The 15,558-nt window shown below is 47.6% G+C and overlaps 1 protein-coding gene and 1 long non-coding RNA gene across 6 annotated transcripts in view; one reads left to right on the forward strand and one right to left on the reverse strand.

Annotated features, from left to right (window-relative positions):
* Nucleotides 1-15,558, reverse strand: part of LOC133353013 (CUB and sushi domain-containing protein 3-like) — a 639,938-nt gene that overhangs the window by 77,878 nt on the left and 546,502 nt on the right. For all 3 annotated transcript variants that reach the window (XM_061569078.1, XM_061569077.1, XM_061569076.1), the window contains 5 exons: nucleotides 14,258-14,376; nucleotides 12,036-12,105; nucleotides 9,340-9,456; nucleotides 7,964-8,173; nucleotides 1,210-1,398 (listed from right to left, as the gene is read on the reverse strand). In XM_061569078.1, coding sequence (XP_061425062.1) covers nucleotides 1,210-1,398; nucleotides 7,964-8,173; nucleotides 9,340-9,456; nucleotides 12,036-12,105; nucleotides 14,258-14,376 — 705 coding nt within the window. The remainder of the gene's footprint in view (nucleotides 1-1,209; nucleotides 1,399-7,963; nucleotides 8,174-9,339; nucleotides 9,457-12,035; nucleotides 12,106-14,257; nucleotides 14,377-15,558) is intronic.
* Nucleotides 1-15,558, forward strand: part of LOC133353015 (uncharacterized) — a 49,210-nt gene that overhangs the window by 13,733 nt on the left and 19,919 nt on the right. The gene's annotated exons all lie outside the window — the stretch shown is intronic.

Here is a 15,558-nt window from a genome sequence, read left to right on the forward strand (position 1 = left end):
GCCTCCGGTTGATGGGAAGGCGAGCCCAAAGTAGCCTGGGGCTTACAGCTTCCCACACCTCACCGTCACGCTCCCAAGCCCCCTTCATTCTTTTGTTCAGAAGAAGAGCCACACCCTGTTGTTTGGCAGTCTCCTGCCCTGAGTTGAGGACTGTCCACCCCTCATAGTGGCAGGAGCCAGAACCGGTCCACCGGACCTTCTGAATGCCACAGAGATCCAGGTGGTACCGGTCCAGCTCCCGACAGAAGAGTGGCAGCCTCTCCTCCGCAGTGAGCGTTCGAACATTTCACGTGGCCACACGAAGTGGTTTTTCGTTGTTTCTGGAGGAGCCCCGAGGGTAAAGATTAAATCTCCTGGCTCCGCCAATTGGTGTTTGGCCCGGAGACGTCATAAACGCCTGTCCCCCCGGGGCCTGCGGCACAAGCTTTTTAATTACATATTTGGACTAACACACACATATGGACTCACACACAGATCGACGTACACACACACATCGACTGACACACATAGACACACACACACAGGACTTACACACTCACATGCAGCCATGCACACACATCGACTAACACACACACATTGACTGACAAACACACATCGACTTACACAGCAATCCCCGATGATGCCACAGCTAGAGCAATTTTCTCTCTCTGGTGAGCCTTAGCGAGGGTTGACCGCACCACCCTCTGTAGAGCCTTACACACCGCACTAGGTACTCATGTGAGGCTGAGTCGACCTAGGGCATTGGCCGTGAGCAGGAATCAAACTCGGGTCGCCGGTTTCATAGCGCAGCGTGCTAACTGCTACACTAAACTAAATCATTTTGATTTTAGCACGAAAGGCCCACTGAGCTATTTAGCGAACTGACCACAAACCATAGCTCAACGAAGTGACTTATATGTATTGCAACCACATACTCTAAACGAGTGATGTTCATTCTAAATGTGCAGGGAAACTCCGGAGGACCCGCAGAAAATCCACGCGACTATTCAGTGACAGATATGCAAACTCCAAATATACAGCAGGCGTCAGGGTCAGCATCGATGTTATCTCGCACCGATACCAATACCCGCCATTCGCCACTAAGTGACGGTGACGTCACCATGGCGCCTGTACCAGGCCAGGTACACTTTGAAGTGCACGCACACGCGCGCAGAACGCCGGCGGCTCACACGGGGGAGGTGCCGTGTGATCTCTGTAAGGGAGTCGAACCTTGGCAGGTGGGGATGGGGTGGTCCCAGTTGCGGCTGCGTCCGTGGCGGCACGACAGGACGGGGTGGCCCACCAGGGTGTAGCCGGGCAGGCAGCGGAAGGAGACGGAGCTTCCCACGGTATACTCGGCGCCCATCACCAGCCCGTTGCGGAAAGGGTTCGGGTCAGGGCACGAGCTCAGTTGGTAGGCTGAAATTAAATATTTAAAAGTGGGGTGTAACAAAAGATCAAAAACGTTAACATTAACATTTCAGGCCCGCACTTACTCAACAGGCAGCATGCTTAAATTTTTATGTTTATGTAAATAACACTTAAATTAAACGCGATCTTTTATTGTCATTTTAAACCTTGGCCCCTGTCCAGTCCCACCCCCCCCCCCCATTTTTATTGACGTCACCTCGGCCCACTCTGACCCTTGAGCCCTGGGGTGCAGTTGCACCACCTGCGCACTCGAGAGCCTTGACGAGAGACCGCCTCTAGGATCGCAGTTCAATGCCGGTTTTGAAGGGACGCTGCTAAGCCCAGAGAGGACGTCAACGTTGGCGCACGGAATCCACACAATGTGCCCAGCAGCAGGAGAGCTCGCATTGAGAGAGCTTGACGCGCGTGAACCGCGCCCGGCCGGGTGGAGTGAGACGCAGCGGCTCGGGGACACGTTACACACCACTGTGCCGCGCGGCTGTGCTGCCGAGTGCAGAGCGGCTGTGTTGCTTGATTGGCGGTGCATCTATGGTGTTGTTCAATCTTAATTTTGGAGCTTTCGTGACTGCAGGAATTATTCTTTGGTTTTTTCGGTAAAGTCACGTATAAAAATAAAATAATATAATTAAGATTGAACCACTTCTACGGGGAAGTTCCAAGTTTACCTTTTTCTCTCTCTCTGGGTTTCTTGTTCTCTCTCTCTCTGCCTGTATATTTAGTGTAATTTTCTCTGTCTACACTCGTTTTGTATCGTTCTTAGGTTCTGCTCTGTCTGTGTGTCTCCGTTCCTCTTTTTTATGTTTTGTCTTTCTTTGGAATTTTCACACTTAAATTCTAACTTAGCAATCTTTGAAATACGTAATCGACCAGGCAATGCGTTAATTGTGTGTTGACCGACTCTCTGTGTCGTTTTACATAACATTTCGATACTTTGCTAGGTTATTTAATTTAGTGTGTTCTGTCTCCCTCTAAGCCTGCTTACCTTACTCCCCTCCCTTCGTACTCATTGACATGTAAATGTTTTCCCTACCCCCTCCCTCTCTCTGCCTCCGCCCCCCTCTGTCTATTTAAGGCCACCCCACAGAGACGATCACCTCTCTCTCTACCTGGGTTGCTCTCTCTATGTATCTTGGTGATATCTGTCTGCTTATATGTCTGTCTATAGTTTTCTGGTTATATTCTATGTCGCTATTTCATTATACCTGATGATGATTGCTTGTGTTGCAATCGAAACGTCGTATGCTATTATTTAATTATATTATTTTATTTTTATACGTGACTTTACCGAAAAAACCAAAGAATATGGTGTTGTTTTCGACTTTCATAAATAACACGGGCGGTAACTGAATAATTACTCGTGTTCCACATTTAAACACAATATCTATACTCATACTCTTTGGTTCTTTCGGTAGTCACGTAGGTAGAAAATTAATAGATAATGACGTTTCGATCGCAACAGAAGTAATCGTCATTAGGTGGGACAACCACAGCAAGACAAAACTGCTGAAGTAGGCGAGAGATCTGCCGTGGCACGAGGTTATATAGTAGTGTGTAGTGTATAGTGTAGTGTATAGTGTAGTGTATAGTGTAGTGTATAGTAGGCCTCGGCAGTAGGGGGGGAGAGAGAAGGGTGAGAAGGAGGCGGGGCAGAAAGTGGACCCGCAGCAGCACCCGGGTCACTGGAGTAGAGATTGGAGAGAGATGCACAGAGAGAGAAAGAAAGACACAGAGAGAGTCGGAAATAACAGCTGACATAGGCAGGTAGGATAGAGACATCACAGTCAGTTAAGACTTTACCTGGTTAATAACGTCCTTCCAATGATTGCTCAGATTGTACCCATCATCTCGGTTGAAGTTGTGTCGGTGTTTATACATTTGGATGGCTTCATGAACAAATCTCTGATGATAGCCGGTGGGTTTGCAGAGTACATTAGTCTTGGAAAAGTCAATTTCGTGTGAGCCCACAGCGTTAAAACAATGATCAGCAACGGCAGAGGTATTGGTCCTACCGCGTTTCAGATCTGCCTTGTTTTAATATCTATACTCGTTCAGATTATGTTCCAGAAAGAAACTAAGCATACATTTTAACGATGCTATAAATAATAATCTCTTTTAGTCACCAGTCGGTCATACAGCATTCTAAGTTGATTGTCGAGAAGCATTTGTGGCCATTGAGAGTACAGTATACAGGAGTTCAGTACTGAATACAGTCGTGAAGTACTGTGCACAGTAGCACACGTGACCACAGGGAGAGAGACACACAAACTCCAAATATACAGGCGTCAGGGTCGCGATGGAACCCACGGCCTCCTGCGTATCAGGGGAGGTAGTTAACATCTGGTCACCGTGGCACCCACGTTTGGCCTTTCATGTTGTTGCCTGATACCCAGTCGAGACGGACGGGCGGGACGTGAGGTGGAGCCGTCATGAGACGGTGGTCACTTCGCGCTACGAAAACGACGCTGTAGGAGAACTGACTGTACTTGCATACAGTAGAACCCCTGTTAACGACTGATCGCTTAGCGACGGGCCTCCATAGAGCCTAATCTGTAGTGTATAGTGTAGTGTATAGTAGTGTAGATTATAGTAGTGTATATTTGAACCCCTGTTAACGACCACCCCTGTTAATGACTGATTGCTTAACAACAGGCCTCCATTAAGCCAATGTGTAGTGTATAGTGTAGTGTATAGTAGGTCGTGTACAGTGTAGTGTATAGTAGAACTCCTGTTAACGAACACCCCTGTTAACAACTAATTGCTTAACGACAGGCCTCCATAGAGCCCAATGTGTAGTGTATAGTAGTGTATATCGTATCTGTCAATTTTTTTTATCAGTGTGTTTAGGCTTTTACGACCAATATCCATAATACAGGTTTTTTGGGTGAGATCGCCACCACCACCACCAACCTCCATTGTCGTCAAATCATCATCAAAGGCAGTGTGGTTCTTAACCATAACTGCAGCTTTGGTTCTCAATCGTGATTTGTTTTTATAATGTTAATAAATACAAAGGGGTTGATGAAACAAAGTAGTTGTAACTAACGTCCCCGTGCTCAATTTGCGTTTAGATGATTTACCTTCAAAAAAAAATTGCCCATGTCTCGCACCCCAGGTTAAGGACCACTGATCAAAGGTAATAAAAAAACACATTGGTTTATTGGAGTTATTATTAAACATTTACTATTTCTCCCCATATGTTTGTTCACTACCAGGAACGTAACCCCATTGTAAACAAGGTTTCTGAATCCGCGAGCATTTTCAAGAACGTAGCCCTCGATGCCAATTCGTTACTAGTACAACACACTGGTGTGTTGAAGAGCAAAGCCACAACATTTACAATCTGAATCTTGATTTGAAGCTTTCGTGACTGCAGGAATCCATACTCTTCGGTTTTTTCGGTAAAGTCACATAGGTAGAAAAATAATAATAGATCACGACGTTTCGATTGCCACACAAGCAACCGTCTTCAGGTGGGAGAGAGAAACAGGCTGCTGAAACAAGTCCTTATATGTAGAGCTGAGACAGCCCAATTTCTGACTGCCTAAAATCGGTACTAGCTAAAGGGTTGAATTTCACAGTCACCCCTAAACACATCCCAGTGGATGATATCATTGCCCAGGTAGCCATAGCCCTCAAAGGTTTGGGACACATTCCGGCAGACGTTGCAAGATCTTTCATCGCTGCTATTCTCAAAATCGCTAAGAAACCCGTTAGCAACATCAGCAAGGACGAGCGTTTTGAACTCGCTTAATTGAAAAAGAGAGATGACATTGTCATCCTCTCAGCCGACAAGGGCAATGCCACTGTCATTATGGATAAACCACTTACAACAACAAAATTCAGGACCTTCTTAATTATGGCAGCTATACCAAAATCAATAGAGATCCTACCAACCGCCTGACCACGAAAACCAACAATATCATCACTAATTCGACTTCTCTAATCGAACCGACCAAGCAGCTCTCTCTAAAACCTTCGGCTACTAGACCACCCATATTGTATGGCCTTCCAAAAATCCATAAAGAAGGTACCCCGCTCCGTCCTATCGTCTCCACCATTAACTCACCCACCTACAAAGTGGCCCGATTTCTTTTCACGGGCAAGACCACCTCAGCTGTATTTAACTCAGCTCACTTGGTTTCTCTAATCAAGGACATCTCAATGTCTCCAGATGATTTGCTTGTCAGTTTCGATGTAGTCTCCCTGTTCACCAAGGTACCTGTACCTGACACCATTGCAATCATTGAAGACTTGGTCCAACAGGGACTTAATCCTGATGTACCAACTTTGGTGAGGCACTGCCTTACCAACACTTACTTCACCTGTAATGGTACATTCTACAGGCAAAATGAGGGTACCCCAATGGGTTCTCTTTTATCGCCAGTGATAGCGAATGTTTTCATGGATAAATTTTAGATATGCCATCCAGACATTCACTCTACATCCTTCCTTGTGGAAGAGATACGTAGATGACACGTTCGTCATCTGGCCACATGGCCTGTCAGCACTGAACCAATTTTTCAACCACATCAATTCCATACACCCATCTATCAAATTCACCATGGAAGTGGAAAATGATGGCAAGCTACCATTCCTGGATGTTTTGATTGAGAAGAGACCTGATGACTCGTTGGGACACTCTGTCTACAGGAAAGCCACCCACACAGACTCCTATCTAAAGCCTGATTCCCACCACCATCCAGCCCAGAAGAATTCCCTCATCAAAACCCTACACCATAGGGCCCATTGCATCTCCGACCAGCACCACCTATCCAGTGAACTGGAGCACGTACGCCAAGCCCTCAAGATGAATGGATATTCGGACTGCACAATTCGCAAATTTGTATCCCCAACCATGGGTAGAGAACCATCTGAGGACCCAATCAAAACTATCACCTTGCCATACATAGCAAGGGTTACCAAAATATTTCAAAAATCTTGAACAAACACAAGATCCAGGTTCTATTCAACACAGTACACAAAATCCGTGACCTAATCCCATCTGTAAATGGAGGGGTAGATGTGATGACATCACTTCTGTGCTCTTCTTGCGTGAAGTTGGGGGGATTAATGAATGCGTTATTTTTGCAGTCACACCTTCACCTTGCACAGAAATCCGCTCTCATGAAGATACTCATACATCAGGCTAAGAAAGTGTCAGATGATGATAGTCTGAGAAGTGAAATTAAACATCTTAAAGCGCTGCAATTGAACGGTTACAATTATGCACAAATCAACACGGCATTGAATGCCAAAACCAGATCAAATAACACGAGCGTTGAAAATGACCAAGTAATTAAAACGATTAAAATACCGTACACATTGCGGGAGTAACTGATAAACTAGCCAGATGTTCCGAAAAACAAAACATCCGAATCAGATTTGGCATGGTACATAAAATACAGAATGTAATATCTGGTACAACAGATGTATTACCGAAGCTATCAACAGAAGGTGTGTACAGCATTAACTGCACGTGTGGTAACTGTTATGTTGGGCAAACAGGATGAATGGTCATCACGAGACTAAAATAACACCAAATAAATATTAAATACTCCCAAATGCAACTGTCGGCAGTGGCAGAACACACGTGCCAATAAGGACACTCAATTTATTTCGATAATGTTGAAGTTCTGTGCAAAACTAGTTACTCCTGGCCAAGACTAATGAGATCATCTATCTAAATTGAGAGAAACAAAAAATATTTAACCGAGTCATCAAATAATACAATGTTTAAATTCATGCCTATACAGGTCACCATACTTCAATAGGGATTACTGTTGGTATGGCTATTTTAGTATACATAATCGACAGGTGGTACTAGAACAATGGGCTTGCATAATGCGCATGCATAATGTACGTTGAGTACCATATAATTAACCCAAAGGGCAATGAATACTCATAGTCATTCATATGCATTCATTAATCCCCCCCTTCCCACATCTACCCCTCTATTTAAGGAACGAAACAGGTGGATTTCTCCACAAATTCTGGCTGTCACCTGATGAAGCTAGTTGTAATTACTGGCAAAACATCGTACTCGGATTGTAAATGTTGTGGCTTTGCTCTCCAACACACCGGTGTGCTGTACTAGTGACAAATTGGCATGTTCTGTTTACGTGACAAACCTTACTAATTGGCTGTGTTGGGTGGGGGCGGGTTAATCGAGACATTTATATATTTACGCGATCTAACCAAAAAAAATCTTCATTAGTGCCAACCTTATTACAGACCAATTCTGACCTTATTGGTTTGGTCATATTATTATCATCGTTCATCCTAAAAAGTCCCATGACAAGGGAGAAACAAACAAATAAACAAAAATTGTTTTGCCCGTATTTAAACGGCTGTCCGCCGCGTGGACTGGAAACCAGGCCTCATCCAATCAGCTACGTCCATTCGTGAGCATCGGGGGGGGGCATTGTTTACATTCGGTGTCTGCCGCGCTTTGAAGCGGAAACCTTTCCACGCTTAACGACCAAATCACTTAACGACCGCTTTCGTGGAACCAATTACCGTCGTCAAGAGGGGTTCCACAGACATACGCCCTTACCCTGGAAGGAGAGTCGGAAGCCTTGCTTGTTCTGCGAGTAGTCGCTCTGGAAGTGCACCGTCGTGTCGTGCGTTGTGCTCAGCGCCGGCGCCGGGGGCCGCGCGCCGCTGAAGCGCCCGATGGCCTCCCGCGCCTCTGGGGGCCCGCTCAGGATCTCCACGAAGTCGTGCAGCGGCTCCGTCGAGAAGTTCACAAACGCGAAGTAAGCGCCTGCGAAATGCGAGGCACACTAATCGATGTGTGCACGCGCGGGTTGTTTACGCTCGGTGTTTTGTGATTTCTTATTTGTGCCAATTCTTATGGCAGGAAGCAGCGCCCCTCCCGTCTCACACACTCCAATTACCCCGGATAATCGAGGTTCTGGCCGTGTTTATGTTTGAGAAGGCCTTTTTGAACGTTTAATTTATATGCGTGGCCATGATCCTGCACAGTGGAGACTGTGCTACGCGGACAAGGCGGGTTTACAGATCCTCCAAGGCACCCGCATGGCACGTGTCACGCCGCTCACCGCCATCAGAGGGAACTTAAACAATGAATGATTCAGAGGTTGGACCAATCAAGTGAGCAACCTTGATTCACAAAAGGGTTTCTACCCTAGTACCCACGTACGCGCTTTTTAATTATCTTTTGGAATAATAAAACAACCATGCGTTTGCATGAATCAAAACGAGAGACATTGCATCACCTACGTAATAATCCAGGAGTAATTTTTGAATGTGGATGCTGCTGCGGTGTAAGGGTCAGCGCACTGCGCTTGCAATGCGGAGGTCGCTGCTTCGATCTCTCAGCACGGCAGTTTGAACAATGGGCGCGTCTGCCCCAAACCAGCGGTTTATTTGAGCACAACCACAGTTACGGGTCATGTGCGGTGGGGTAGAGTGTGGGTTACTGCCATCTCTTCCATAGACGTCTGACCAATGTTCAAGAATTGGCCACCAAACCCTCTATGGGGGTTCCCGGAGGCCCTTCCGTCAATGTTGGGGTGAGAAATTGCGGGGCTGCATCTTGACCTTCTAATGTCAATAATGACGTACTACGTACGTTGGAACTTCTTTCGCACCATACGTGGCCGACCACGCTAATTGGAGGTGCGGGGGAAGTACAACAAACCAAACACAAAAAGCAGTTCTAAAGTAAATCAGTTTGTTAATCGAGATGATTTAAAAGTGCAGATCTCCAGTGGCTTCTTGATATCGGAAGAGCGTTCCAGACGGCCGCAGAAGCACATCCGAAAGCGCGCGATGCGGTGACCGTCTTTGTTCGATGGCTAGCAGCCAAAAGCCGCTGCTGCGAGGATGACCGGATTTTTGCGCAATGGTTTATGCTCCTTGACGAGAGCGTAATAAACAACGTGAATGTACCAATCGCGATCTCACCATATCCCATGGGCAGGAGAACCTTCCAGGTGCAGTCCAGGTTGCTGGGGTAGTTTCCCGGAAATCCCGGACTTAGAATAACCCCGGTCAGCTCGGTGAGCACTCCGCCACACTGAGCTGCGCGAGTCATGCCAGGCAATACACGCCAGACACACGCCGCACACACGCCACAGACACGCCAGCCACATGCCACACACACGCCAGCCACATACACGCCGCACACATGCAAGACGCACGCCACACACACGCCGCACACACACCACATAAATACGCCCGACACACACCACACATACACACCGCACACACACCACACACACGCCGCACACACGCCACCGCATTAGTCGTCCACTCGACCGCTTGCAGACAAACTCACCGGCGCACACAATGTGAATCGCTTATTCCTGCGACGCACCACCAGAAAAGCCTTGAAACTCCCAACAGCAGCAGACATTTCCTTCTACTCGCTCTCCTCCCGACTAGTCGTTCTGTTATCTCGTCCTAAGGATTACGGCATTTAGTGGGTTGTCATTCATTTTAGGTAATAGCTTTGGAACACGCCATTCATATAATGTAACATTCCTCTTCAAAAATGCTCCCGTTCTCTCTTCACCAAACACCACGCAGTGCCCAGTGTGATGTATTTTTGGCTTTCCGCTCAGATCCTGCGCGACCCGTCTGGGAATAAGCTACATTTCCACAATGTCCGGGAAGGAATGGAATAAGCGCCATCATAACTCATTGCCATTTCTTTTGTGGCCTAATCACAGGTTCCAAGAAATCCTCTCCCGGGCACACGCACACGGTGTCCAGAAATGTCATCAGTCACAGCACAGGAGGTGGAATTGCATAAAGGTTGTCCTCAAATGATCTGGCCGGAGAAAAATGGAGCTCTCCACCAGCTCGCTGTATTACAGTCAACAGGCCCTTCATCGCACACATTTATCACGCAATGTTACGTTTCATTTGTCGCTCCCCCCACCTCCTCTGTGATGTTGATGCTGTTAATGCAATTTTTTTTTCATTGCTCATGTAACGTGGACAATTTCCGCTGACACACAATGCAAGGGGTAGGTAAATTACAGGTCTCATCAGCTAAACCCTCTCATTTTGTGATTGCCATCAGCGGATTCATAAAAGGGTGTGCATTGCTTTTTTAAATATCTAATCACGTTTGACTGATTATGGTGTAAGTGTGCATTCATTCTGTTGGATCAAGTGCGTATGTGTGCGTGTCTGTGTGCCTATAGGGGAGCGCTGGTGTAGCGGTTAGCGCGCTGCGCTACGAATCCGGTGATCCGAAGTCGATTCCCGGTCACGGCCAATAGCAGTGACGATTATCTGAACTGGTCTTGGGCCTCCCCTAGGCTGACTCAGCCTCAAATAAGTACCTTGAGCGGCGCTAGGGAGACAAAGGCGGCCCGGTGTGGTGTTTGCCACCAACCCCCTCGTGTGTCATGCTGGCCTTCATAGGTGCTCGCTAACAGCATTTGCTCCCAATAGCCTGTTAAAGGCTATACACGGGGGATCATTGTCTTTGTTTTGTGTGCATGTACAGCAATTGCAGTTGCTTGTTGGTTAAAGCAATGAGGAGTAGATGGGCTCCCAGCTGATGGGACGCAGGCTCCCTGCGGGATCTGGAAACAAGTGGAGCTGCACTAAGGGAGTTCTCCCTGGCTTCCTGCAACGGCCTCCGCGCGCTCCGTTGGCGTCCGCAGTCCGTCGTGCGCTTCACGCAACGCTCAGTTCCGTTCGCGGGTACGTTGCACGAGCGCCGGCGAATAGTCTGTGGTAACTGGGTTGAGCCCGTGTTCGAAGTGGCCAGCGAAACACACCGTTGGTTGGCTCTACTAAAGGGAACCCCACTTGCCAGTGAGTGACACAAAGACAAAGATCCCCCGTGTAGCCTTAACAAACTTTTGGGGCCAATTGAGCAAGCAGCATCTATGAAGGCCGGCACGGCACACGCGACGGTGGGTGGCCAGCACCACGCCCGGCCGACTTTGTCTCCCCATTGGCGATGATTTAACGCACCGCACCAGGTACTCAATTGAGGGTCGACCTAGGGGAGGCCCAGGACCGGTTCAGATAATCGTTACTGGTGTTTGCTGTGAGCGGGAATCGAAGTGAGTAGCAAAGACAAAGATCCCCATTATAGCCTTTAACAGACTGTTGAGGCAAGTGCTGTTCGCAAGCACCTATGAAGGCCGGCACAGCAGACGAGGGGGTGGGTGGCCAACAAACACGCCCGGCCGCCTTTGTCTCCCCAGTCGCGATGTTTACACACCGCACCAGGTACTCATTTGAGGCTGAGTCGACCTGGGGGAGAAGGCCCAGGACTGGTTCAGATAATCGTCACTGGTGTTTTCCGTGAGCGGGAATAGGAGTGGCACAAAATCCACGACGTCACCGTCATTGGTACAGCTCGGTGCGAGGTTAAACATGATGCCAGGCCTCAGCAGTGTACCACAGAATTCAATATTCCACAAAATAGTGCGAATTACAATATTAAATGTTTAAATAAACAATAAATAGGATACACTAAACGCATATGACAGAATTTAATTTACACTTGAACAGCAGAACCACGCCGCAATATGTTTTATGTTTTAAATTAATAAATGTATATGTATGCAAATGATAATAACGGAGATGATACGGATTGGTAATGAATGGTATTTTAATACTTCGAAACTCACCGATGCAGAGAGGAGGTGGAAAATTCCAGCGTCGCACAGGACCGGGCATACACGTGGCATGCGTGGGTCCCTGGGAGGAGAGGGACGGGGATTAGACACAGCAGTGCACTACGCCGGCAGCAAACATAGACAATACACTATGCTGAGAAGTTATAATACTTATTGACACAGGGGTAGAGCAGTGGTGCAGCGGTTGGCACGTATGTATGTACGTTCGCAAAGCTACTTTTGCCCATAGCTTTGCGCACACATTTATAATGGGGTATTTGTAGCGTAATAAAAAAAATATCACAAACATCGTGAACGATATATTGGCAAATGTGTGAAAACAAAAATACGTAAATTAGCAGAGTATAGCATTATCATCGGATGTATGTACGTTGAACTTCTTTCGCACAATATGTAGCCAACTGTGCTAATCGGAGGTACGGGGGCTGCATTCTGCAACTCGTCACCTGACCTCGACTCCCTGGGTCGTGGCTCACGTGAGTTTGCGAGCGATATTTAGAGCGCAGCGCGAGTGAACAGCGCCGGGGGCACCTTACAAACAGCACGCCCAGGGCAGCGTGGCAGTCGACAATCGTCAGATCGAGGGTCTCACGTTTTAGTGCAAAAAATACTGCCGAGCCTGCGAACCGGGTGCCTGCATGCGAGTATGTGTTGGTCGCACAGAATCGGCACGTGTGCAAACCTAGGATGCTCCATTAACCCTTTCCCGTTCCGAGATGTCTGCAAGTTGCAGGTCAGGTGGTGTCCCGCTCACCACTGAATCTTGGAACGCGCGAGCCATGAGCGTTAATTTTATTTCGAGAGGTAATGACGCCGCTGTTTTTAAAAGACATTGTACTCACCGCAGAGAACTGTAGCGACATGACCTGATAGTTCTACGATAGCTGGCACCAAACTGCGCCACATGACCTCACGCATAGCCTTGCGGGGGGGAGTTTTGGTACCGATGAAGTTAATTTTATTTCAGTTTTTCTTCCGGTTCCGTTCAAATGATGCACACGTACGGTGTCGTACACGTACTTCATCGGAAATGGGAACGGTGTGGCAAGCATCGGACACAGAGAGAGCTATTAGTGTCGCGGTTGCTGTGGCGGAGTTGGATCAGTGGCCGAGCGTAGTTGGCATGGGGCCCCGCCCATGGCATTCCTCGCACTGCAGGGCCCCATGCCCAGTTATCCTACTGGACATCTCTGAAAAATTGCTTTGTAGCTCATCGGATTTCTCCAATATTTAGTAAATATTCAGATTCTGTGTCCACCCTTCTCGTCGTGCTCGCCCCTTGCCTGGGTACCTCTGGTCTGCACACCGACCACCCACTCTAAAACTAAACTAGTTAAGCTCTTTTTTATTTAACCAGGTAAGGCCCACTGAGCAATGTAGCTCTTTTTCAGAAGGGACCTGGCTCTCACAAACGATAGCTCAATGAAGTGGCTTATCCTGTGGAAATTTATAACAGCCAAATACTCTAAACGCATGTTGATTGTAAATGTGGAGGGAAAAACCGGAGGACCTGGAGAAAAATCCATGCAACCACAGGGAGAGAGACACGCAAACTCCAAATATACAGCAGCAGGCATCAGGAGTCAGGATCAAACACACGACCTCCTGTATACCAGGCGAGGGAGTTAACATCTCACAAAGTTGATCGCTACACCACTGAGCTGCACACACGGTTCACATGCGAGCTTTCCCCCCGGCCGTGTGTTGCTGGATGGTGTGTGGGCGTCCTTCTTCGTGAAATAAGCAGAGCGAGCGGGCTGTGTGTGTGGGTGAGCGCTATTGCGGTGTCAGCGGTGTCTATCACGAGTGGAAACACTCGCCGGGGGGAGTGAGCTTTCTAATTGCGTGGAGTCTTTGTGTTGTTTCGCTGTCGTCCTTCATGTCCTTGCAATATTCCCCTTCCACGGCTTGTGACTTGAGTCTTGTTTGTGTATTAATGATTTTTTTTTTACAAGAGGCCGGTATCAAGCATGAACTGTCATAAGGGCGGTGGAGGGGGGGGAGGGTTCAGAAATTCCGTGGAACTTGGTGCTCCTGGGTTCAGGGAAGGGGACGAGATTGGGCTCGCTGCCCCACTCACGTAAGGGACTGCGCGAGCGTAGGGGTTTTATATAGGGGAGGGAAGAGGAGCAAAAGTAAAGGGGAAAATGTGGTGGTGGTGAAAGTTTGTGGTTTTACATTTGTGCTGAAACAATGTTCAGAGTGGCACAGACCTGCAGCGTGTAGCCCTGCTCACACTGGAACATCACGACGTCGTTCACCAGGTAACGGTCGCCAACTTTGAGCCCGTTTGTTGGGAGCTCTGGCTCAGGACACGATGCAAGGCCTACGGCTGACGAGAAAACACGAAAGCCCCGTGTGCATTGCATTCAACAACGATGTCAGGTGCCAGAAAATACTGCACTCGCCCAAAGCAGCACCCCTTTTTACAACTATAATTCATAATCTGGCAGTGTACTCCACTAGCATTGGCTGACTCACTTAACTCACGCCTGAGTTATTTCAAACACAACTGAAACGTGTCCTCGTTTGTTTAAAGTGATTTTAGGAGTCAAAGGAATTCCCCCCAATGTGCTTCGAATGATTCGTATAACATCACCGCAGCCGCGTGAATCATCGCGCGCATCCACCGGAGTGGACACAGAGCACGGGAGAGTTAAATGAAAGCAGCGAGCCTGTGCGGATCTTTAACGACAGTGTCCCGTTGAATGTTCCCACCGCCCAACGTGAGTGTTTGTGTCAAGAGACATCTATATCTTCATGCGATGAGAAACTAAATCTTGTTTTTTATATGACCGTACATGCACAAGGAGAGCAGGAATGGAATCCGTAATCATGCCTCATAAACAAACAATACGAATGATCTCTGACTACAAACACACATTTAAATTCAAGGCTACTTACTGCAATTAGGGTGTCATTATAAATCCTGGAACTGCTCAGGTAAACTCTGCACAATTATTATTTTTTTGCCAGCATAAAGCATGACAAGCAATTAAATTAAATCAACGGACAATTTGTCCAGTCGGTGTATGAATTTACAAAGCCGTAAATAACAGTTCTATAATAAGTGTACTGCAGGTAAACAACGTGTCATTACGGTGAATATAAATGGCACGCTGTCCTTAAACAGCGTGCCCGTGGTGTGACGGGTAAAGGCGCAGCCCTGCAATTGCTCGCTCACGGCACCGCTGGCGCAAGGGCCGCCTCCAGCATTGGAGACAGCTGCAGATGGCCCCTCTAGTGGAAGGGGTTTAAAGATTTGACCAAACTTTTTATATTTTACCAAGTAAGGCCCCCGCTAGCTACGTAGCTATTTTTCAGAAGCGACCTGGCTGTCGCAAATGATAGCTCGACGAAGTGGCGACTTAGCATCGTGTGGAGATTTATAGCGTCAGGGTCGGGATCGAACCCACAGCCTCTTGTATACTAGCCGAGGGAGTTAACATCTTGCCAAATACAGGCATCGTCAGGGTCCGAGATCGGAACCAACAACCTCCTGCATACCAGGTGA

Source organism: Lethenteron reissneri, chromosome 42, assembly GCF_015708825.2.
Source record: "Lethenteron reissneri isolate LAM-NWPU_2019-01 chromosome 42, ASM1570882v1, whole genome shotgun sequence".
Classification (NCBI taxonomy): domain Eukaryota; kingdom Metazoa; phylum Chordata; class Hyperoartia; order Petromyzontiformes; family Petromyzontidae; genus Lethenteron; species Lethenteron reissneri.